The 25,242-nt window shown below is 58.0% G+C and overlaps 1 protein-coding gene across 1 annotated transcript; it reads left to right on the forward strand.

Annotated features, from left to right (window-relative positions):
- Positions 1 to 7,171: 7,171 nt before the first annotated feature.
- On the forward strand, positions 7,172 to 24,880 carry ALDH3B1 (aldehyde dehydrogenase 3 family member B1). Its single transcript, XM_063093650.1, has 10 exons — positions 7,172 to 7,285; positions 12,622 to 12,784; positions 15,462 to 15,572; positions 15,711 to 15,831; positions 16,114 to 16,199; positions 16,656 to 16,737; positions 18,819 to 19,205; positions 19,930 to 20,096; positions 22,317 to 22,416; positions 24,262 to 24,880. Exons 2-10 carry the CDS (start codon positions 12,623 to 12,625, stop codon positions 24,450 to 24,452), a joined length of 1,407 nt encoding a protein of 468 aa, XP_062949720.1. The 5' UTR covers positions 7,172 to 7,285; position 12,622; the 3' UTR covers positions 24,453 to 24,880.
- Positions 24,881 to 25,242: the final 362 nt, after the last annotated feature.

The following is a 25,242-nucleotide window of genomic DNA, read 5'->3' on the forward strand; positions in this document are numbered from 1 at the left end:
CCGGGCCCTGCTCCGAGTGTCTGGGTCGGGACAGCAGTGACGCCCACTGGCTGCACCCCCAGCACAGGAGTGAGCAGCCCCAGCCCCTCCCACACCCCCTCCGGGCATCTGCAGTGGGAGCTCGGGCCGGGCCACTGGGAGGCGAGATTGTGGTAGCTGCTGGACTACAGTGGGCGACACCGCCACCTCCCTGCGTGGGGGTCCAGAGCCTCTGCCTGCCGGCTGGGTCCGGGCTGTGGCGGAACTGCCACTCCATAGTGCGTGCTGTCCACCTGCCTGGAACCACCTGGGAAGCTTTGTGAAATATCCGGAAAATACCCAGTTCCCCTGCCCCCTTCTGTTTCTTCTGGTTGGAGTGCCCTTCCTCCTCCTGCTTGTCTTAGGACATTTCCTTCCCATTGTCAGCTCTCAGAATAAGAAGCCGTCCTTGACGGGGTGTTCAACCACTGCCCCCACCCCCCCACACACACATGCTATTTCCCTTCCGGTTTCCTGTGGTTTGATTGTCCTCCTGGGTGACTGATCACCATGTACCCCTCATGCAGAAGATTGTGTTGGGCACTTAGTAAGTGATCAGTAAACGTGACTGGATGGATAGACAAGTGAATGGATGACAAATACCCCCCCAACCCCCCAACACATAAGGGGTTCTGGGAAGGTGGAGGGCTGCACGTGGGTGGGCACGAATTTGCAGTGGCTTCAGGCTTTGAGGAGGTGGCACTTCCTCCAAGTGATGCCCAGGTGCAAATGTGGGTGAAGCAGACAGGTGGATTCAGGCAGATGGGTGCCTGGAACTGGGAGATACGGAAGGAGCCGGAGAGAGAGAGCAGGGCCCGAGGCACGGGGCAGGAGGCGGCGGGAGAGCAAGGATGCAGTGGGCACTGGGAGTCCCCCAGGCCGTGAGGCTATGAGAGGTCAGAGAGTGGACACTGAGGTACATTACCTTGGGTGAGGACACAGTTCAGAGTGTGGCCTGGAGGTGAGTGGTCATTGGGCAGTGACACATGGGGGAGCAGAGGGCAGTGGACTTTGAAGCCCCAGGAGGATTCGGTCCTGTAGAATTCAGTAGGCAGAAGATGTGGCCAGGAGACAGAGAACCAGAGGCCTGAGGTGGGCAGTGTGGGCAATGTGGGCAATATTTGACTAGAATAATATTTCACTGCTTTGGGCTGTTAGGGAAAGAAATTATGGAAAAGGGATTATGGAGGCTCCAAGGAGGGAGAGAACTCCATGAATGATCCCCTACCCTCCCAGGAGCGAGCCCACCTACAACCACATTGGAAACGGGGCCCCTGTGCCTGGGTGGAGACCAGCGTCTGTTGTCCCTAATATTGGTCCTCAGGGCCAGCTTAACATCAGCACAGCCAGGTTAAGCAACTTGCCCCTCCACTCTCCCTCCCCTTTCCCTTTTCTGCTCTAGGAACTGGTCAGTGAAATTCCTCTCCTGGGAGGGGGCAACATGACTATTATCATCAAAGGAACGTCGTGGGGGCCGTGTTAGCCGGCTTGGGGCTGCAACACTTTGTACTGACATAGGGGCAACACTAATTAGAAGCCTATGCCCTAACCAACCAGACGTTAGCAGTCCACAAGGGCTGTGTCACCGTGTGACCACTGATTTCAAAATTGCCCATTACTCTGCTGGAACCCTCAAAGGTTTATAAACCCCCCTGCTTTCCTTTGTTCAGGGGAACTGATCAGACTCAGTCTCCCCTCCACATTGGTAGAATAAAGCCTCCTGCTAAGCCCAAATAGCACCTTGGCTCAGGTCTCTCTCTCCCTTTTCTACGTCTTGCCGAACCTAACACCTAAAGCCCGTGCCCTTCCCTAACTCATTAGACCCACTTCACTGCTTTGGGCTGTTAGGGAAAGAAATATCTAAACCGTGTGCTCTAGGGCTGGCAGCCACATTCCTCCCAGCAGAGGACCCAGGACAAGCCAGGAAGGAAAAGGTTGGGGGAAGGGCCCTCTTGCCACAGAATGCAGTCCACAGGGCATCCTCCAGCCAGTGCCTGGTTCTCTCCGGGCACTGGTGTGGGAAGCCCCTCACCTGTCCTGCGCACACTCACTGTTTCCTTGCCTGCAAAAGGCAGCGCTCTCCTGGGTGGGAGTTATCTGCTCAGGGACAGAAGGAGCAAGGCTCATTGAAACAGTAGATGCCTTGGGCAGACCCAGAACTCAATGGTTTTGTATCTCCCACTGCAAGAGACCCTGTACTAGTTAGCATTCTCCAGAGAAACAGAATGAATAGGATGTGTGTATATATACAAATTAAGAGAGATTTATTTTAAGGAATTGGCTTACATGGTTGTGGAGGCTGGCAAAGTCCAAAATCTGCAAGGTAGAGCGGCAGGCTGGAGTCCCAGGAAAAAGTGGCAGTTTGAGTCTGAAGGCTGCCTCCTGGCAGATTTCCCTCTTTCTCCAGGGAAGTCAGTCTTTTTCTACACAGGCCTTCCATTGATTGAATGAGGCCCACCACAGTATGGAAGACAACCTGTATTTGCAACCAAACAAGGCCTGTTGCCTGATGCACAGCAAGCCAGTCACTGACACTGGTCTTTGCAGCAGAGAAAAATGTTTATTTGCAAGGCAGCCAAACAAGAAGACAGGAGAAATAAATCTCAAATCTGCCTTCTCCACACGAGAAGTAAGGGATATTTATGGGGGAGTAGTTATGGGTGGCGCAAGGCACGGGGGAGCGTGACTGGGTAAAGGGTGTGAGGAGTTCTTCAGTGATCTGCACGAGTGCAAGCCATCTGCATGCCTCTTCGTGGGTCGTGTGTTCAAAACTGGTGGCATTAGCATGATCTGGAGGTGGAGTTTTCAGCCCTCTGATGTCAAAAGGTCACCCGGCAGACATTCCCGCAGGCTCAGTAGAGAGGTCTGCAGGCTCAACCAGTTTAGCCCAGTTTGTGCTGGGCCATGCTGACTCTAAGCCTCCTGCAAAACAACCATGGCACACAGTTTGTGACTTCTGCGCCAGAGGCGTTATCTTAAAAGGCAGACAGGAAGAAACAGAGTGAGAGGTTAGTTATGGAAATTTACTGAAAGAACAAGCAATTTCAATAGGATAAATTTTAACTGAAAAATCACCTGTTACACTTTATTCAGAGTCTACTGATTTAAATGTCAATCTCATCCAAAAAACACCTTCACAACAACATCTAGAATAATATTTGACTAAGTATCTGGATCCTGCAGTCTAGCCAAGTTACCACATAAAATTAACCATCAAAGACCCCAAGACAAAATCAAGAGGAGTGTGTTTTTAGAAACAGCCAGAAAGCAAAGGGCAGATAGGAGGACAGCAGGAAGGTGACTGTAGGAAGCAGAGGTACACCCTGTGGGGAAGCCACCAGTATCGACTTGTGGCTGTCGGCTCCCCGTGCCACGCCCACAAGGGCGATGTCTCATGCTCAGCGGGGTAAGAGCTCAACACTGTCAGACACTGACTTGCATCAATAGTGCGTGACTACTCCGGGGTCATGACCCATGCCTGTAAATGAGGTTACTCTAAAGTTTAGGGTCTCAGAATTATTTAATTTAAACCCCTGTGACTTGTGGACTCCTTCTGTGGTCTGTTTGTACCTTTTAATTTTAAATTGCTGTGTTAAAAGACTCATTTCATTTTTTTAAAACACCAACACAAAAGATACAAATCCAGATGTCCCAAGTTTAGTAAGGAGCAATTTCAGTCTTGTTAGTGTTCCCACGCGGTGACACCATATGAATTTGGGAAACAGGTACTTTCAGCCCCACGGCTCCTGAAATCTGCTGATGCTCGGGAACGCGGTCAATAAGCGAGAAAAAACATCTCTGGAACAATCCAGACTTTAAATTTGGGTGTGACTGGCAACCTGCTCCAAGAGACAAGAGCTTTCAAATACTTGAGCAGAAGACCCCTCGCACTTTGGCTTCTGAGTAGATTTGGCCCTTGGAGGGGGTGGTGGCAGACAGGGCGGGAGAGGCCCGGGTTCTTCTGTTCCTGCCACCTCGGCTTTGGAGAGGCGCTTGGCTGTGGCTTGACTCCTCCAAGTTCTCAGTGTGTGAAGAGCAGGCCCACCATAGTTCTAGATTTCCCTGGGGGACCCTGACCCTCTGGGGTCCAGTGACATCACTTCCTCGCTTGTCCCTCCAGGCCTGGGGGTGGCGGTGGCTTGCTAGGGTTGCTAATCCTGGGGCTGTCTCCCCCTGACTGGCTTCTCCAGCTCTTGCATAGCCAATTCCCTGGACTGAATGTGTCCTACTCAAAAGACCCAGAGTGGTTTCTCTTTTGGCACGGAACCCTGACTGACACGTCTCTTTCCAGAAAGGATTGTTCAGGTGGCTTGTGAAGTTGCTATCAGGGACCCTTGAGACTGCCTGAGAGGTGGGAATAGGGCCACCCAGATGGACACACCCGGTGTGACCCGCAGGATAGAAAACCCACAAAGGCTGGCACCCCAGCCCACCACCGCTCGCTGCCACATCCCCAGTGACGAGCAGCAGAGCCCCCTCGCTCACTGTTTCCAAGTGATTTTCTTAATAAATAATACAGTTTATTTTTTGTTCTCATGATGAACATAATAGATGTCCTGTACAGAAAAGCAAGCAAGAGAGAGCAAACATTGCTTCCACTTGGAACACCCTGAATCAGTTCCTCAGAACTCGGTCACCCTGCGTGGCATCCAACACAGCAGCATGCCGGGCACGCTGCCTGACCCACCTGACACCGCTTCCCTGGCACTGATGCTGCTCTGCAACGTTTTGAAATTAAAAACAATCAGGTTGATGCTCATTGAGTCTGGCTCACAGGCTGTTGGGAGGTCCCCGAGCTGTGGCGTGCCAAGGACCCTGCCCAGTGCCTGGCACAGCAAACATCCAGGAATCGGCGGCTGCTGCTTTCAGCTGAGACACGAGGCTCCCTGGAGTCGGGGGTGAGGGGCTCACCCAGGGCCAAGGACCCCAACCTGACTCCTACACAAGGAGGGCTCTGGGCACTCTGGAAATGCCCTGAGTCAGGCCTGGCTGGGGCTTTAGTCCCGTGTGTCCTTCTCACTGTGTGGCTCTGGCCGGGTCACTGCATGTCTCTGAGCCTGTGGTCTCAGTTGTAAAGCACAGACGATAATGTCTGAGAATTGCATGAGAGTTTGTGTGAAGTGCCTGGCACCCAGTAGGCGCTTAGGAAAGGTTTGCTGAGTGAGGGTGAAGGAGTAAGCAGCAGTCGCCGCTGCTCGTGGAGGGTCCACGGTGGCCTGGGCACACGCCCCCACGGCCTCTGACCTTGCACCTGGGAGGGTTGCACTGGCTTCTGAGGAGAGCCCACTCGGTGGAGGCAGGGGGGTCCTGGCCTTCAGGGCCAGGGCCTCGGGGACAAAGCCTGGGGCAGCTGCTTCCTGAGGAGGGTAGTGAAGGGGCAGGAGGGTGTTGACCTGTACCGGGCACCTGCTGTGAGCCAGCTGCCCTATCAGGTGCTTTCCAGACATGCCCTTGTTTCACCCTCACGGCAGCCCCGTGAGGCAGGTAGAATCAACCCCACTTTACAGGTGAGGAGACTGAGGCCCAGCGAAGCGACGTGACTTGCTCAGGTCACTTAGCAGGTGGGCTGAGGAGCCTGTCAGCAGGGGAGGCAGTGACATGCGCTTGGCAGGTCTGAGGCCCTTAGAGCCAGGCTCAGTAGGGGTCTGAGCGAGGGAATGAATGAATGAATGAATCTGCCAGATGCCTTAGCTTACGCCCAGCCCACCCTGTCCTGCCCCTGTGGCCCGGAGAAAGGCCAAGGGTGCAAGTGATCAGGGACTTTTCACCAAATCCTCCAAAGGAAACAGCAGAGGCCCTGCTGCCAGACGGGGCCAGGGGAGGTGGGTACAGGGAAGCAGGGCCTGGCCCCCACCCCCACGGGTCCCGGCCAGGGGGAGGCGGGGAGGAGTCCCGAGCTGAGGGGCAGTGCCCTGGGCCATCCCCGGCTCTGTCCAGGCCTCAGCCCTCCCCTGCAGCACGGCAGGCAGTGCGGGCAGTGGGGAAGCCAAAGCTGGAGGCCCCGGCAGAGCATGGTGGAGGCTGGGGGGTCTGGAGGGCAGGTGGACTAGGCCTCCCTCCTGTCCTGGAGTCTGGGCGATGGCTCCTGGCCTCCTTCAGAGGGGGACAGGGGACTTGGAATGGCAACAATTCCAGGCCCGCGCACGTGGATTGATTTATTTCATCCTCACAGTCACTTGGGCACGTGTTGCTACTACACACCCCACTTCATAGATGGGAACACAGAGGCACAGAGAGGGTAAGGCACTAACCCAAGGCCACACAGATAAGAGACGGGACCAGGACTTGAACCCAGGCCTCACACTTGAGGCTTCAGCTCCTCTGTGCCAGGTGTGGAGCTGAGTGCGTCACCGCAGCCTCACTTACCCATCAGTGCCCCTGGTGCTGTCATTGGCCGCATTTTCACATGACACCGAGACCCGGAGAGGTAAAGTGATTGCCTCTTGAAGCGACCGCACTATGAGCAAGAGACAGGACAAGAGCCAGTCCTGTCTGACCCGGAGACATGAGCTTGGCCACGGCAGGAACTTCAGAATCTTGTGGCCTTCCCACCATGTCACAGAGCCCCCTCCACACCAGAGCTGCCTCCCAGAATGACTCCTAGTGGCAACCCACCAGAGGGTCCCCCATTTATCCCAGGCTTTCCTCAACAAGGACATAAGTCCCAGGCCCCACTGAGCCTCTGGAGTGTGGAGGAGCAGCGGGAGGCTCTGCTCCCAGGGAGCGGAGGGGCCTGCCCTGCTGCCCCCGAGGTGCAGAGCCCTCCCAGACTGGGGGGACTTCATTTGCAGGACAGGTTAGGTTCCCTGTCCCAGGAGGACAGGCCTCTTTGAGGACCTTCTCCCAGGCTGTTCCTAAGTTCCTGACAAGTTCAACCCCTTGGGGGAATCCCCTCACAGCCCCCCTGGCCAGGGAGGGGGCCCTCAGGATCCTTTAACACCTTTCCCACCCACCAGTACCTCCCCAGATGGGTCCCTGATTTGCTGTGTGGCCTTAGACCAGTGGCCGCCCCTCTCTGGGCCTTATTCCTGGCTGAGAGCTACAGGCTCAGCCCCAGCTCAGCCCCTCCTGGCACCCGCTCTGCTTTTGCTTCTGCCTGGCTCAGTTCCAGAAAGCAGCAGGGCACAGCTGTCACATGCTGAACCACGTGACAGGCGGCGGCTGGGGGCTCCAGTCCACACAGAACGGGGGCCTCTGCAGCCCATTACCCCTCCCTCTAAGGGCTGCCAGAGCGGGCGTGGACCGGGAGACCTCCCTGCTGTCCCAGGTAGGCAGGGGAGCTGGGAGGTGCGGGTAGTGACGAGCCTCTCCCAGAGGCCCCGGGCCAGGAGCCCAGGCAGACCCAGGGCACCAGTGCAGAGGGGCTACAGCATCCACGGCACAAAGGATGTCCCTCCCCGCACCCCTGTAACCCAATCAGCTGCCTGTCTGACACCAGCAGCTGCTCGGGAATCACCTCTCTCTGTCCTGGTTCTGATGGGTATATCCAGGGTGGGGCTGGGGGCAAGGCAGGGGACAGGCCCCCTGGCACAGCTCCTGCTCCTGAGCAACAGCAGGACCACAGGAATCACCATGGTGACACTTAGTTGTCCTAGACTGCTGTCCTAGAGAGTGAAGGGCAGTGCTTGTCCCCAGGAGGTGGACGGGACATCCAGGGATGGACACAGCCCCAGTTCCAGAGCAAAAAGTCCTGCCATGCATGCCCCATGTGGTCAAGTCCCGTCCTTTCTCTGGGTCCCCACTTCCTCATTTGTAAAATGTCAAGTTTTGGGGATGATGGGCTCTGTGAATGGGGTGCTCCGTGGGGCGGTGTTGAGGGACACAGATACACAGGGAAACAGAACAGGCAGAGGACATGGTCCCTGAACTGTATTTCTGGACTCCAGCCATCTTTGGGTCCGCCCTCTTCATTTTGCAGATGGGGAAACTGAGGCTGGGATTGGAGGGGAACAAGGCCTTCCTTGCCATTTCAGGCCACTCTCCCCCACCGCCCACCATGATTCCCAGAGCCACTGCCCTGGGCTCTGCTTCTCCTGGGGCTGAGCCCCTCGGCTCAGAACTCCAACCCACCGTGTGGCTCTGGCCTGGTGCCAGCCCTGTCTGGGCCCTGCCTCCTTCTCAGTGGCCTAAGAGAGGATCCAGAGGCCCCTGAGGGAGGTGGTAGTGAACCCTGGGCCGGTAGCCTCCCGCTGGCCCACAGCCAAGGTCAGGCACGAGGCCAGGGAGGCCCCACCCTGGGGCCGGCCCAGCGTTGGACGTTTGGCAAGGGCAGGTGACACGGCCGGGTGGAGGGACGGCAGGAGGAAGCGCAGCGTGGCTGGGCCTCAGGTACCGTAGCCGGGAGGCTGGGGCTGCAGCGGGCGAGCGTTGGCCGGGATCTGGCTCAGCACCTCGGGGCTGCAGGTTGTGCAGGCAGGTCTGGCTGCTGGTGCTATGCACACAGGTGGCCTTGTCCTTGCTGAACTTGTCGCCTGCCCCGGAGAAAGAAGAAGCAGCGGAGGGAGGGCCGAGGAGATGAACGGGGCGCCTGGGGCCCCCACTTTGCCCGAGCGGGGCTTCTGAGGCCTCCTCTTACTGGGGTTACTGGACATCCTTTAAGGGGACCCAGCTGCCCCAGGAAGGAATGCACTTCCCATCCCTGGAGGGGCCAAGTATCTCTTCAGGAAACAGCTATTTCCTGAGTGCCACCATGCACACCCCATGCTGGCACAGGCATAGTGACCCCGGGAGAGATTCGTTCTTCATGATGGACTTTGTCAGGGTCCAGGGAAGGAGGGACTAGCCAGCCCTGCCCTGTCTCGAGGAGGTATTATCATCAGAGGGACTTTGCTGGGGTTAGGGAGCCCTGGCAGCGTGGGGTGGGGCTGGGGGTCAGCTCGGGTCATGAGCAAAGGGACACCTTGGGCCCCAGCTGCCCAAGGACCTCACAGAAGGGAGGGGGCCTCTGCCCAGAGCTTTAGGAAACCTCATGAAAATCTGGGCTGAGACTGTCAAAAGACAAAATTATAGCAAGTTTAGTCATAGATCTAACTGGCTTTTATTTGTGATTCATGAATCGGAGCAGCCCCCATTCTGCAAAACAGAGCACGAGCTTCCACAGGGCACAGAGCAGTTTCGCAAGGTGGCAACAAGGGAATGGAACAGTAGGAAAAATGCTGATTGGGTAACATCAGGTCACTTTTCATAAGAGTTAAAGCAGAGGGGACCTCCTTATTACACTGGCTCAGGTAGACTGGACTCTCCTGTTTTCAGGAAAAACTGGTCTGTTTTGGGATCTATCCGCTTTTTGAAAGTTTCAGTTTCATTATGTAGCACTTAGCATGAATGACTCCATTTTGATTTAGTACGGTCTGTTGGGACTTAGTGTAGGAGCTCAGTCCAAAACAATGGCCTCTCATAACCTTTGTTTAACTACGCTAAATGGCAGGTGAGAATTGGTGACACTGTGGTATGGGGGCCTGTGGGGACTTTGAGGCCGACCCCAGTGACCCTGACTCCTGGCAGCCCTGATGTGGGTCCCCCAGGCCCTCAGACCACCATGTTCACTCACCTCTGCCCCCACCTGGGTCTCAGGTTGATGTCCTGTCCTCCCGTGGCACCCACGTCAAGGTCCCCTCAGGCCAAGGGGTCTCCTCCGCCAACCCCCCTCTGGCACATCTGTTCTTCACAGTCTGTGTGAATAACGATCACTCAGAGCCACCGTCACCGAGCACTTCTGGGGCTCACCCCTGCGCTGTCTTTACGAAGCTTCATGTGTGAATTCTTCCAACAGTGCTGTGAGGTGGCTGCGAGGACCACCCCCATTTTACAAATGGGAAAAGTGAGCCACGGAGAGGCTGAGCGACCCCAAGTTCTCGCAGCTAACAAATGTGGCTGTGATTTGAGCCAGGTCGTTGGGCACACCAACCATGCCATACAGGGAGGATGCTCCTAGAAGGCCTGTCATACAATGAGGAAATTGAGGCAGAAAGAATGAGAGAATAGGCCGGCTTTCCTCCCCCAAGAATCCAGCCCACTTGACAGGCTGGGGGTGGGAGACGAGCAGGGATCTGCCCCATGGGAGAATCCATCATCAGAACCTTGCCAGGGGGTCTGGGGCAGGGGGCAGGGGCTTGGGCAGTGGTCAATTCCCCAGAGTGCCGACCCCATTCCTCCCCCTCCTCTATTCACATGACCTCTTTAGAGCGCCATGCCAAACCCACGGGCACCCACATCAAGCACCCATGGTGGCACAAAGCCTGGCATCGCAGCCCCTGTTATTATTTTTAGAGGAAACCACAGGCCCATGGCCTTGAGGAGTAGAACTCGACATCCTTAGGAACTTGCACAGTGGGAGATGTACCAGGGGAGGTGGGCTCGGGGGGGCCCCAGCGCAGCCATGCCTGGATGCAGAAGAGCCCTGCTCTGTGCGTCTGCAATGGCTGCTCAGCTCCCTTGTTAGGTCACAGGCCCAGGCTCCCCCCAGATCCCGGGCAGAAAGCGGCCTTGGCTCCTCCACTTGTCTGGGTCCTGCCCAGCTCCCCACCCCCACGCTGGGCACTCAGCCCCCTGGGGGCATGAGTCCATAGCGACCAACCACAGGGGCACAGCCAGGCCCCTGGCCTGCAGGAGATGTGTATCCTGCTGCCCTGGGTGAGTGGGCCTCAGTGTTGCTAGGAGGCAGCTGGAATGTTCCAGCCAGACCTCCACCCCCGCAGAGCTCCCCTGCCCATCACTCTGTCCACATGTCCCCCATTCAAGTTACGTGCCTCACATTTCTGTGGGTTCTGCAGAGATTCTTATGAAAGGCAGGAGGGGCAGCTGTGCTTTGCCTTGGCATCCTTCAGTGGAAGTCTGAAGGTGAGAGCAGAGCAGAGAAAGGAGTGGGACAGTGGGGAGGGGAAGTAAATATTTGTAGATGACTTAGTGAAAAAAAAAGAACCCATAGAAAGCCATAGCTGACCTTTACCGAGCACTTTCTATGTGCATGATGGCAAGTGCTTTATGCAGCACTGTGTCATGTAATCCTCACAGCGACACCAGGAGCTATTATCATGCTCATTTTACAAACAAGGAAACTGAGGCAAAGAGGGTGAGCAACTTGCCCAAGATCCCACAGCTGGTAAGAGGCAGAGCCAGGAGCCCAGCTCTCATGTCCCCCTGCAACACACCCATCCTCTCTGGGGACCGTGGTGCCTGTTCTGTGCTCAGGCAACTGCCCAGTTTCTCCTAATCAGGGCAGGAAGCCCATGGTGTCAGCTCAGCCCCTCAGTCACGCCAGCTGGGGACAGCCTAGGGCTCCAAACCAGGCTCCTGGCACAGCTGTCGGGCAGGCATCCTGCAGCTGGGGCAGGCATCCTGCGGCTGGAGCAGGCAGCTGGAGAGCCTTCCTCAGTGTGGCCTTCTGACAACAAGAGCTCGCAGTCATGGGGACACTGATGCCCGGCCCTGGGCCTGGAACTGGAGAGCGTGCTCTCATCCCTGGTGAACACTCTGCCAGCTGGTGGGTGCTGCCATTGTGCCCCTAACAGATGAGGTGTTTCGGGCACTAAGACCCAAATGATGAGCTAAGTAGGCAAAGAGGGGTCTGCCTTCCAGTCCAGGGGGAGCAGGCCTGGGAGGAGGAGGTGTGGGGGGAGCTGGGAAGGTGGACAGTGGAACCAGGCATCTATCACTGTACGACCCAGTACAGTGGGGAGCAGAGCGAAGGGGCCACTGTGAGAGTGGATGAGGGGCTCATCACGGCGGGCTGCCTGGAGGAGGCATCCGCCAAGCTGACACCTGAAGGGAAAGGAGTCAGAGAAGAAAGAGGAAAGGGTCCCCATGGGTCCTTGGCACCAGGCCAAGGAGTGCGTGCGTCAGAGTGCTCCTCTGATGAGCTTCAAGTAAACAGGCAGGGCCCAGGGGAATGTCAGGGCCCCTAGCTCGCCTGCCAGCCCTGGCTGGTGACAGCATGGAGGCACTACCACCCCTCACCCCTCGCCCCCTCCCCCACTGTCACCTCCTCCTGCAAACATGGCGGCCAGGCCAGGTGGGCAGCAAGGCCTCCGGGAGTTATTTGTTTCCCTCTGGCGCAGGGAGTGGAGGCCACTGCCCGAGGTCACCCAGGCCTCTGAGCCATGCCTGGCTGGGGGCAGGAAAGGGTGGAGGATTCTGTGTCTGGAATGCTCCAAAGTGGTGGCCACGGTGGCAGTTGATAGAATGTCCCTCACTTATCAACCTCCTGTTTACTACACTCAGGCCAGGCAGGAGGGGCACCACAGTGGGTTGGGGTGGTGGCTTGGGGCTCATTTGCACATGGCAGAAACAAGTGTGACCCTCTGCCTGCCTGCCTGCCCACCCTTGAGGGCCATGGAGTAGCTGTCCCCGAGCCAACGCCCAGTCCCACAGCCTCCTTGAGGCCCACTGGCCGAGCAGAGTGGTCTGTGGGACTGTCAGTGTGTGTCTAGGTATGTCTTATGGGGGGACCAAGGGGGCACAGGCAGCCCCTGTAGGGTTATCCCAGTGAGTCCCTGTGTGTGTCCCCATGTGCGGATAAGGTGGGGGTGGGTGCAGGCAGAGCTGGGGGTGCTGCTGACCCCAGGGCGCCAGAGGGTGCCTGGTCCATGCTGTCCCATCCGGCAGGATGGACCCCTTTGAGGACACACTGCGGCGGCTGCGGGAGGCCTTCAACACGGGGCGGACCCGGCCGGCTGCCTTCCGGGCCGCGCAGCTGGAGGGCCTGGGCCGCTTCCTGCAGGACAACAAGCAGCTTCTGCAGGACGCGCTGGCGCAGGACCTGCACAAGGTGGGCTGTGGAGAGGAGGTGTGGGGGGTGCACGAGGGGCAGAAGGGGCGCAGAGGTGGTGTAGCTGGGACAAAGGTCATGGGGACACTGCATCCTGCATGAAGGGAACAAAAAGCCCATCAGTCCCAGCTCCTCCCACAGGCCCGAGCTGCTCTTCTGCATTCATCCCCCCGGCATTTCCACACTCACACAACAACTATGTACTGAGCACCTACTATGTGCCAGGGACTGCTCCAGGCTCCAGGGACACAGTGTAGAATAAAACAAAGTCCCCACGCCTATGGAGCCAACCTCCTGGGGGGAGACAATACAACAGTAAACAAGTCATTGCGCACATGTTGGGCCCTAATGAGTGCAGTGGAGACACTCCCAGTGTTAAGAGGGAGTGAGGGGCCAGGATCAGGTGCTGTTTTATGTCTGCGGGTCAGGGAAGGTTCTCTGAGAAGGGAGCATCAGAGCAGAGACATGAAGGAGAAGAGGGAGAGATGCACACGGACGCTGGGGGAAGTGGCAGCGGGTGCAGCATGTGCAAAGGCCCTGAGGCAGGTGGTGCTGGGAGTGTTTGTGCTTGAGGAGCAGCGGGGTGCTGGCGTGGCTGGAGGTGGGTGGGAGAGGCAGAGAGATACCAAAGTGAGGTCTTTGGTGGGGGGGAGGGGGGTCACACCATGTAGGGCCCCTGTAGGCTGCAGAGCACTTGGGCTTCACTCTGGGTACAGTGGGCATCATGGCCTATGTCTGAAACTAGGACTGTCCAAGGGGCTGCCCCCAGTCACCTCTTCTTTGGACAAAATGTCCCCTGCTGTTGTCCAAAGGCCACAGTGTCCAGATCCTCCCCTGGCCTGCTGGGCTCTCTGGGGACTGACTCCTCTCCCACCACTGAGCCTTTGCCACTGTCTACCTGCCGGCCCAGCCTGGCCACCTCTGTGAGACTTGACCAGACTGTCTGTCTGGTCCCTTTTCTCCCTTTGGCTCAGATTTCACCTCTTGGCTTCCCATCCCTACTCCAGGAGCCTGGGTCCCACAAAGGGAGCAGCAACCCAGAAAATTTAATCCAGTCCCTCCCTCTGGTCTTGGCCAGCCTGCTGTCCCACCCCCAGCAGGCAGCATCTGCCCAGCACAGCATAAATTCTCTCATTTAACCTCTGACAGCCCTTCTTGGAAGGGGCAGTCATGCCCAGTTACTCCCAGAGGGGACTCAGAGAGGGCACGTTCTTGCCCAAGGGCACACAGCCAGGAAGAGCAGAGCCAGAGTTGGACCTGGCTCAAACTAGCCAGCCCTTCCAAAGTCGTGGGTTCAGCTGGGTCCAGACTGTCCTGAAAACTGGCCCAAACCTGGCTCAGGCCCCAGACGACTTAACCAGGTGTGGTAGGCAGGCCACAAGGTTGGCTGTGCAGGAGCGCGGGCTGGACACAGGTGCAGCTGGAGGCATAGCCAGGCAGCACTGGGGATGTGGTGTCCTCCTCCAGAGTCATGGCCCGGTCTCAGGCTCAGCTCCGGCCCTGGCCTGCCACGGTTCGTTCACCCTCTCACCCATGACCCTGTGCTCTAACACAGGAGTGCACACACCTCAGGCAGGCAGACAGCCTGGCTCTGGTGCCACCCTGGCCCTGGCCTCTAGTCACAGCCACTGGCTGGGTCTCTCCTGCAGGGGAGGAGCACATATTAGCTGGTGGAGATCAGGACAGTATCCCTACAATTTTTGTCTCCTTCTAACTCCTGTCCTAGAAACCTGATGGTGGCCCCTGACCCCTGGGCTGTGGGAGCTGATGGCATTTAACCAGGGATGGCTGTGCCTTGTGTCTGCTGCAGACCAATCTCCACACAGTGGGCCACAGCAGGCCCCGCCGACAGTCCTGTTAAAACCTGAGTCGGGGCCGAGCCCGTGGCGCACTCGGGAGAGTGTGGCGCTGGGAGCGCGGCGACGCTCCCGCTGCGGGTTCGGATCCTATATAGGAATGGCCGGTGCACTCACTGGCTGAGTGCTGGTCACGAAAAAGACAAAAACAAAAACAAAAACAAAAAAAAACCTGAGTCGGATCCTGTCCCTGCTCTGCTCAGTAGTCCTCCCCCTGCTGCCTGGCCCCATCTCCTTGGTGAATCTGCTTCTTGCTAAGCAGGAACAGAGCAAGCTGCGCCCACCTTAGGGCCTTTGCACCTGCCAGGACCTCTGCCCAGAATATTCTGCTTCCAGGCATCTACAGGTGCCCTCCCTCCCTCCCTCCTCCAGATCACTGCTCATATAACCCAGGAGGCCTGCACTGCCCATCTTGTACAAACTAGAGTGAATATGCACACCCATGCACACACTCGAGCACACTGTGCACACCCACGCACGCACATTCCAGCGGTGTCTGCCCTCTCCCTGTGCCACTTTTTCCATAGCACCTGTCCTGTGCTAGTGCAGCCATCAGTGTTCTCACGGCCATGGTGACTGTCCCCTGCAACATCAGCCCCAGGAGGCAGGTTTCTCCATCTGCTTTGGTCATGGCTGGGTTCCCAGCACAGGAGCAGCACTGGCACACAGGAAGCGCTTGCTGAACATGGAGGAAAGGAGGGAATGAATGAATGAATGAATGAATGAATGAGTCAATGACAGCAGGCCTTGCCTGGAGGAGGCTGTGTGCTCCCCAGGGCTCTGGCCACCTGCTGATCCTGGGGTTCCCGCCCCTCCCACAGCCGGCCTTCGAGTCTGAGGTGTCTGAGATCGCCACCAGCCAGGGCGAGGTTAACTTGGCCCTCAGGAACCTGCGGGCCTGGATGAAGGATGAGAGAGTGCCCAAGAACCTGGTAAGCAGGCCTGGGGGTCAGGGCAGGCGGGGCATTCAGGGACTATTTGCTCTCCCTGGTGGCCTCTCTGGATAGAATGGGTGGTGGCTGCTGAGGGGTCCTGGGCGCCTCATGGCTCACCCCCGGCTCCTGGCTCAGGCCACACAGCTGGACTCAGCCTTCATCCGGAAGGAGCCCTTTGGCCTGGTGCTCATCATCGCCCCCTGGAACTACCCCCTGAACCTGACACTGGTGCCCCTGGTGGGTGCCCTCGCCGCAGGTGAGATCCAGCCTCCACCTTCCCACTGCCCTTCCCTGCCTTGAGGCCTCAGGACCACCCATGGAGCCAGGAAGGACATGGGGGAGCTGGCACCAGGTGGCAAAGAAAGCCTGGTTCCACGTGGTCCACTGTCTCCAGGCGATGTGGGCCTTGGGCCTGTCATGTCACCTCTCTGAACCAGGTTCTTCGCCTGAAAATGGGCAAGGCCAGCATCCACCCTACAGGTGTGTGGAGTCCGGGAGTGGGCTACCTCTCCCAGCTCCCCGCTGCACTGCCCTGCAGGGAACTGTGTGGTGCTGAAGCCATCGGAGATCAGCAAGAGCATCGAGAAGGTCCTGGCCGAGGTTCTGCCCCGATACCTGGACCAGGTCAGCAGGGTTGTGGGGCAGCTGGAGCAGGGACAGGCAGAGCCTTGTGGGCTGGACAGCCCTGGCATGGCCGGGCCTGTCGGTCAGACCCAAATCCCAACCTCAATCCTGTCACCTCCCCTCTTAGCCTCAGTTTCCCTCTGAGGAATAGAGAGGGTGAGCTGTCCCCTGGGGGTCCTGTATCTGTCTGGTCAGTCCTGCTCATCCAGCCTCAGCCCTCCCTCCAGCCATGGCCGGACCCCCACCTCACACCTGCTAGGTTGGACTGCCCAGGCCCAGCACCCTTGGGGAGCTCCCCATCCCTCATCTCGCCCCACCCAGCCTACCCACAGCCCTGGCAACTCTGGCTCAGGCCAGGCAAAGGCAGGGAGCAGGGTCTGGGTAGGGCAGGGCAGGCCACCCTGGGCTCTCCAAGCCGAGGTTCCAGAGGACACCCTCATGCACCCCGTCTTGCAGAGCTGCTTTGCTGTGGTGCTGGGCGGGCCCCAGGAGACGGGCCGGCTGCTGGAGCACAAGTTCGACTACATCTTCTTCACAGGTGAGGCCAGAGAGAGGCTGAGGGTGGAGGCCTGAGCCCAGCCCCTCCCTCAGGGGTCTCATCCCTATCTTTGAGAGTCCGGAAGGGACCAAGGCAGCCAGCCAGCCAGGGGACCCAGACTGGGCCAGCGCTGGGAGGGGCCCTTGGGGCTCCCTGACCCACTTGCTTGACCAGGCTGGAAGCAGCGCTGGACCTCTCAGGACCCGTCAGGAAGGGACAGAGTCCCATGTCCAGGGCCACAGCCTGCTCTGCCAACCGCAATCTCACAAACCACACAGCATCTTCCCTTGCTGAGTTCCTGCTGTGCCAAGCCCTTATACACTACCCTGCTGCCCCCAGGGCCTTATATGAGAGCCCATTGGTCCCTATGGCCCTCCCTGCAGAATAGACAGAGCCTCCTGCAGGCTGGAGACTCAGGGTGATGAAGGGACACAGTGCCCTGCCCAGGCTGGGATCTGCACACAAGCCCTTGGTGAAAATTGATCCCAGAGGTCACCTGCCATCACGCAGGCATGTGCCCATGTGGCCCAGACACCATCTGGCTTCAAGTGACCAGGATAAATTTCTAGAAGAGAGGAAATTTCCCTTGTATGCTGCACATGTGGTCAAAGCAGGAGACGATGGTCTTGCCCTCTCCTCTCTAGGCCACGCCTCGAGCACAGGAAAAGCCCTGCCTGTCCCCAGCTGGGAAGGGGGGTGGTGATGGGAGCAATAGGGTAGGGTCCTTAGATGCTGGAAAAGGACAGCACCTCCTGCAGATGCCCACGGGATGTGAGGAGTGGCAGGAGGTGGTGAGAGGTCTCCAGCCCACCTCCTACCTCATGCCCCACAGCTTCAGGTGGGTGCTGGGCCTTGGCCACCCAGGATGAGGGTACAGAGCAAGGGAGACCCAAGGAGGCCAGCATCCAGGCCAGGTCCCGGATCAGCCCACGTGGAGGCCAACAGTCCCAGCTGGGACCTACTCTGTTGCACCTCCTCACTTCAGGCCTCAGTTTCCTTCTCCGTAAAACTGGAAAATCCTTAAATCACAGGCCTGTCCTGAGGACGGATGAAGTCAAGTACAAAGTCCTTTATTGCAGCATGTACCTCTGGGAAGCATCCCTCCTTCCCTCAATGCCCCAGCCTGGAATGTCTACTGAGAGCGCATGCCACATGCCAGACACTGTTGGAGGCTTGTGACAGAGCAGGCACCAGAAAGACAATGGGGCAGAGAGCAAGCAGGGAACGGGATGGGAATTACGGGGTGATGTGGGGTGAAACCCTGGCCAAGTGGGTCAGGGCAGTGTGGGAAGCAAAGACTATGGGGGCGGGGCCCTGGTGACACTCTAGGAACGAGGGGAAGGAGTGGGTAGGAGGGAGCAGGGATGAGATCAGGGAAGTGACAAGTGGATCCTGGGCTGTGAGCCTTGGCTCCTGTGGGGACTAGGACCATCCCATCCGGGGAGGGGCTCCTGTGACCCAGCTGGGCTGTAGGGCAGAGGAGGCTGAGTGGGGGAGGGGGGTGTCAGGCCCCAGGAGGGCAGCACAGAGCAGAGGTGAGGCCAAGTCAGGCAGGATGTGTGGACGCCACATGGCATCAGCTCCAGCCAGTCCACTTAGAGCCCAAGGGTCACAGGGGAGGGACAGGGGTGGTGAGGGAGGCCAGCTGCCAGGTTTAGGTCAGAGAGAGGGAGACAATGTCAGCCAGGCTAAGCACTGAACTCCAGCCTTGGGCGATAAGGGGTCACCAAATGTTCCAGAGAAGAATGGAGAGGCGGAGAGGAGGGTGCGGTGGGGGCGTGTTAGACAGAATCGCCTGCAAGGTGAGCCAGGGTCAAAGGCAGGAGGAGCTGAGGGGCTCAGCTCAGGAGGGAGCTGGGACTCAGTGGTGCTGTGTGTACCAAGCATCGTCTGGGGCTGTGGGGGGTGGGGATGAGCAGAGTCCCGGGCTATGGGTGGCAGCAAGTGGCAGGAAAGGCCAGGGAAGAGCTGGCTCTGTCCTAATGCAACCATCTCTCAGAGGAAAAGTGGGGCCCCAGACTGAGGCCATCCCACCTGGTGCAGGTGACTGAAGGGCCACTTGGGTTTCTTTTCACGCCAAGGGAGCCCCCGCGTGGGCAAGATCGTCATGGCTGCTGCCGCCAAGCATCTGACACCCGTCACCCTGGAGTTGGGGGGCAAGAACCCCTGCTACGTGGACGACGACTGCGACCCCCAGACCGTGGCCAACCGTGTGGCCTTGTTCCGCTACTTCAACGCCGGCCAGACCTGCGTGGCCCCCGACTACATCCTGTGCAGCCCTGAAACGCAGGAGCGGCTGCTGCCCGCCCTGCAGAGCAGCATCACCCGCTTCTATGGCGACGACCCCCGGAGCTCCCCAAACCTGGGCCGCATCATCAACCAGAAACAGTTCCAGCGGCTGCAGGGACTGCTGGGCTGTGGCCGCGTGGCCATCGGTGGCCAGAGCGACGAGAGCGACCTCTACATCGGTGAGTCCCACTCTCCCTGCCACAGCTGCCCCAGGGACAAGGCCCTTCCACGCTGGAGGGGCCACAGCCGGCCCGAGTCTGGGCCCCCACCCGCAACCACCGCCCTGCCACTAGAGCCCAGCCCGGGTCCACGGTTCCCAGTGGCACAATTCCAGGACACTGACGCTCCACGTCACTGTGGTCCTGAGCCTGTGACTCCTTGACTCCAAACTCTGGTCCCGCAGCTCTGGATTTGCTAAGCTCTGACCCCAGGTTCTAGGGTCCAGAGTGCTGAGACTCCAAACTTCTGTCCCACCATGTCCTGCTCCGTGAGGTCCTGACCAGGAGCCCAGGATCTCAGGTTGCAAACTTCAATGGCCCCGTCCTGAGCCTCCCAGTCTACTGGGTCTGAATGGCTCAGCAGCTCAGGGTGACGCTGTGGCTCCAACATTCTGGGAGGCTGTGACCTTGGACTCTAAGATCCCGACACCCTGACTGAGACCAAGGTTGGGGGATTCTCTGGGCTCCGGAGGCCCCGGGCAGTCCGGGAAAGCCCGTATGGTCCCCGCCTGGGACTGTGGGGAGACTTTCTTCCCTGTAACATCTCCGAAGCCTGGAGACCTGGGAGGTCAGATTTGGGACTCCCCGGCCTAGAGCCCTGGGTCCTTGGCCCTGCCCAAGTGCCCCACCCCAGGGGTGTGTTCCATCTGCGGCCTTGGTGCTGAGTGTCCCCTGTGCCCTGCAGCTCCCACGGTGCTGGTGGACGTGCAGGAGACGGAGACGGTGATGCAGGAGGAGATCTTTGGGCCCATCCTGCCCATCGTGAACGTGAGGAGCCTGGATGAGGCCATCGACTTCATCAAGCGGCGGGAGAAGCCCCTGGCCCTGTACGCCTTCTCCAACAGCAGCCAGGTGGGCACGGCCATGCTGGGCCGTGGTGGGGGCAGGTGCCAGCAGTGGGCAGTGGGAGTGGTAGCAGCAGAGGGGACAGGACTTCAGGGATGGTGTCCTTCTTGGCTCTGTCCCTGCCCTCTCCCCAACCCCCACCACATTCCTCTGGGACTTCAGTGGGCGGCCCCCTGGGGTCTTCTCCAGGGCCGTGTCCCCTCTAGGTCAGCCCCTGCCTTCATTCTTCCTTACACATCTGGGTGCAGTGACCCTGCTCAGTGCCTGGATCACTGAAGGCACATGGCACATGCTGGGGAATGACCAGAACATGCAGGCCCAAGAAGGATCCCTGGCTACCCCCATCCCTTCTGACACCTGTGTGGCCAGCCTGAGAGGCCCAAGGACATATGGGCAGTGTCCCCAGCTTAGGACACACTGAGAGGCACCCACAGTGCCCACGCACCCTCCCCAGGCCCACTCACCCTACTCTCAATAGATTCCCTCCCTGCCTAATGTTTTTTTTTAATAAACTTTTTATTTGAGAATAACTTTAGATTTACAGAAAAGTCGCGAAGATGGTACAGAGAACCCATATACCCCCCTGCCCCGTATCCCCCATTAAAGGGCTCTTAAATTGGCCAAAATGGAGAAAGTGACATCAGTACACTATATACTTTCTTCAGATTTCACCAGTTTTTCCCTTACTGCCCTCTTTCTGCTCCGGGATCCAAGCCAGGGTCCCATGCTGCAAGAACGAAGCTTCTCAGCTTGAAGAGTGCTGGCTAGGTCTCCCGTAGAATGTCCCTGATCTCGTTGTCTGGTGTTTTTCTCATGATTAGGTAGGGTTCTGGCTCTTTGGAGAGAATACCACAGAGGCCAGGACCGGTCTCTTCACATTGTGTTGGGGTACGCGAGGCCCACACGTGGCTGGAGAGGTTGCCTTCTGCATGCGGTCAAGGCGGTGCCTGCAGGGTCCCCACTGTGAAGTTACTATTGCTCCTTTCTTTACTTGCTGGAAGCAATCTTTAAATCTAGCCCACCCCCAACAGGAGGGGGTGTAATTAAGTTCTAGCTGCTGAAGGGGGGATATCTACATATACTTTTGCTAAGATTAGTCTCTTGAATTATTTGCTGAGATCAGTATGGACTCATGTATATTTATGTGAGTCTACTGGCTATAATCCAGCCCCACATGATGTGTTCCAGGCTAGGGTGCTGGTGCGCCAGTGTTCCTGTGACATGTCCCAGCGTTTGTGCTTTGACTCCTTCCTTCCTCCTGGTTCTACAAGAAGCTCCAGGCTCAGTTTGTAATTTCCCTGCCCCAACTCTAGAACCAGCCCTTCCTCCAAGGAGCCCTAGTTTCTCTGGATACTCTAACTTGAGAAAACACTACATAGGTGTTTTGGCAGGGAGGTTATCTGGCACAGTGGCTTTCAAGCTTCTCTGACTGCCCAGCACCGGTCCTAGGACACACAGTCACATGTAGGACACATGTCAAATAAACATGACCCGCCCTCTTTGCTCGAGAGCACTCTAATGCTTTCTGCTCCATCTTCTGCAGCTGTTGTTGCTGGTAAAGCTGGTTTCAATACGACAAAACGACATCTGAATCCACTGGTGTGGGGTCCACTCTGCCTCCCCTCAGACAAGCCCTGACCTGGCCATTGTCTTAGAGCCACACCGATGGGAACTAGACATAGTGAAGTCGTTGTGCAGTAACTGTTTAGCGTCTACCCACCTTTTCCTTTCATTTTTTAAACAAGCCTAGATTGAAGAGGAAGATCCTTCATTAAGTCAAGCAAGGGCCAAGCTCATGATTCTAAACTGCAAATCTGGCCCCTCATCAGGTCTTTATGTGTCCCCTGGGCTCACGCCACATGAGCTCCTTGGTTTCCCTGTCCCTGGGCCTCCACTCTGCTTGAACGACTTGGCGGGCACCCCACATCCCTCCCCTGGGATGCCTCCCTGACGACCTGGCACTGCTGTCACTGCACCCTCCATGGCCCCAGGTGACTCTGGGTCTGTCTCCCCCTCAGGCCTGAAAGTGTGTCCCCAGCACCCTGCACAGGCCACACATGAGCAGATGCTGCCACACAACCACACAGCCCACCTGTCCCACCATACCACCTTCAGCTAACACGGTGGCCTCAGACCCTTTCTGAAACAAAAGCAGGGTGACCGAGTTCAGCCCTGAGGGGTGCGGACAGTCGGTGACAGTCTTGTGCACTTTCTGCCCTCTCCCAGGTGGTGGAACAGGTACTGGCCCGCACCAGCAGCGGGGGCTTCTGCGGCAATGACGGCTTCATGCACTTGACCCTCACCAGCCTGCCTTTTGGAGGAGTGGGTAGGTGCTGGCAGAGCCCTGCCCTTCTGTCACCATCCTTGGATTGAATCGCAAGTGACACTTGAACACATTCTCATCATAAAACATTCAAGCCCACCCTTGGTCTACAGGGACAGGCAAGGGGGCCCCTCTTGACTGGTCACGTCCCAGTGCCTCCACCTTGCTCCCCTCCCCGTGCTCTGAAGTGGAACCTTCTAGACCTGTCTCTGCACTTACAAACGTAGGCGGGCCCACAGATACACCATTTTGGTGTTTTTTAACACAACTGTGATCACATTGTCCACTGTAGGGCTACTCGCTTCTGTCCCCAACAGCAAAACATGATGTCTGCCCATCAGCACACAGAGTGCCTCTGTGTTCTCTCTGCTCCGTGGCACGGCTGATCCCCCAGCCCCCTCGCCGTGTCCTCTCTGAGCCTCGCCACCTCACGAAGCTGCTGCCACAGCTGTTGTGACTCCCCCGCCTGAGGGAGAGTGCAGATGCCCTGATACAGCTGCAAAGTCCTGGCCTCCCGAGTTGGGAAACCTCACAGCTGGTCACAGCAACTCCCCGGCAGGCTGTGTGACCTGCGGCAGCTACTTCCCCTTGCTGAGCCCACTTCCTCCTTGGCGACATGGCAGGGCCAGAGCAGGGGATGTGAGGTTCCTCCTCCTGTCCACAAGCAGCACCTGTTCCCATAGCACTCATCACAGTCCAGCCTACTACATAATTTACTTGTTTATTGCAGGCCTGGCCTGTCTACTCTGCCAATGTGTCTGCTCCTCAAGGGCACGGCTCTTTGTCTGTCTTGTCCACTGATATATCCCAAGCGCTCACAACAGCACACCTAATGGTGTTTAATAAATATGTGCTAATGGCAAACTGCCCCTGGTGGCACCTGTGCCACAGGAGCACGCAGCAGGTGGAGAGCTGACGTCATGGCAGTGCACCTGGGTCGCTGCCCCAGACCCCACCTAGCTAGCCCTCTCCAGCCCTAGCCCTCCTCAGCCCACCTCCTCTGCCCCAGGGAAAAGTGGGGTCTGTCTGTGGGCAAATCTGAGGACAACCCCCCACAGCTCCCAGCCCCTGACTCACAGCGTCTTGAGGCTGGCCCTTCCTGGCCTGCCCATGGGATCCTGCTCCCCCTTCCCTCCAGCTCCCTGCTTCCCTGCCTGCTACTCCAGCTATACTGAGCTCTGTCCAGGTCTCTAACACACCTGGTGTCACCCACCTGTAAGGCTACCACTTGTCCCCAACCCTGGGCCCCTCTTTCCCCCACCTACCCTCAGCTTCGGTTAACTACACATTCCTCACTCACTCCAGGAAGCCCTCCCTGATTATGCCCTCACTCCACTCAGGCTGTGTCCCCTGGACTTCCCTGGCCTGGGTCCTTGTCTGCCTCCGATCTAGACACTGAGGAGAACACACAACGACACAGCATACACTGTGTCCCTTAATACCTGCTGCAGCCCTAGGTGGTGGGTGCCACTGTCACCCCATGTCACAGAGGAGATCGAGGCACACTCTGTTGCCCTAGATGACACAGCTAGTTTGTAGCAGAGCCGAGATTCAAGCCCAGTCAATCTGGCTCCGGAATCCACACCCTTGACCACTGTCTGCATGTCTTGCCTGGCACCTGGTGTCCCCAACACTTACTGAGCTGGTGCTGGTGCCAGGCTGAGGACCAAACCCCTACCCACAGTGCTTAATGATTAGCCCACTGGACGGGTGGAAAACTGCAGCTCAGAGGAGTTAAGCAACCCACTGAGGTCCCACTGTGTGTGACTGGCAGAGCCCAGGTCTGTCTGACATCCCCTCAGCTGGCCCCTCGGGGCCTGACCACCTGTGTTCTGTGCCACTGTACAGGTGCCAGCGGGATGGGCAGGTACCACGGCAAGTTCTCCTTCGACACCTTCTCCCACCACCGCGCCTGCCTGCTGCGCAGCCCCGGGATGGAGAAAATCAACGACCTCCGCTACCCGCCCTACTCGCCGCGCAACCTGAGGGTGCTGCTGGTGGCCATGGAGGCCCGCGGCTGCAGGTGCACGCTGCTCTGAGCCCATCGGCGTCCCTCCCAGGCTCATGTCTGAGGCCACTGCTGCCACCCCCAGCTGGTGGACGTCGCCTGGGGTCCAGGTCACAGGAGGGAAAGAGCTGCCATGGCCACAGAGCAGCCTGCTCAGCCCACACCAGTGCTTGCCCCCCTCCCTCCCGGGGCTTCCCTTTCCTGACCCTCAGCCTCCCCCAGCTAGGATGGGCCAAGGGGAGGGAGCACGGGAAACAGTGCAGTGACCCGCCCCCTCCCATGCTAGAGGGCAGATGTGGGCACCTCTGAGCCTCCCATCTTCCTGTGGAGGACGCAGCAGAGGGGCCCTGACATCTGGTCCAGCCAACATCATGGAACCACTGTGACCTGGGCCATTCCTCTCTGAGCCTCAGTTTTCCCATCTGCACAATGGAGATGATTAAAAATTATACCTCCTGAGACCGTTACAAGGATTAAATCAGGGAGTTACAGACTGCGAGCTTCAAGAGTCCTCCCCACTCTCCTGCCAGATCAGGCTGCGGTGCCTGCAGCAGCCTCTCCCTTCCCTCAGTCTGGGCCTTGGGGCTCTGAACACCTTACCCTCACCATGCCCCACACTGGACTCATCCTCCTCCCCAGCCTGCTCATCCTCCCGGGCCTCCCAGCCACTCGGCCGCCAAAGCCAAAACCCCAGGTCTCCTGTTTGACACCCTTTCTCACCTCCCAAGTCGCATCTTTGAGCAAATCCTGATGATTCTGTAACGCCACGGGATTTCCCCGATGCACACGCAGGGCCAGGGCCTGGTGCAGGCCACTATCCG

The sequence above is a fragment of the Cynocephalus volans genome, chromosome 4, assembly GCF_027409185.1.
Source record: "Cynocephalus volans isolate mCynVol1 chromosome 4, mCynVol1.pri, whole genome shotgun sequence".
NCBI lineage: Eukaryota > Metazoa > Chordata > Mammalia > Dermoptera > Cynocephalidae > Cynocephalus > Cynocephalus volans.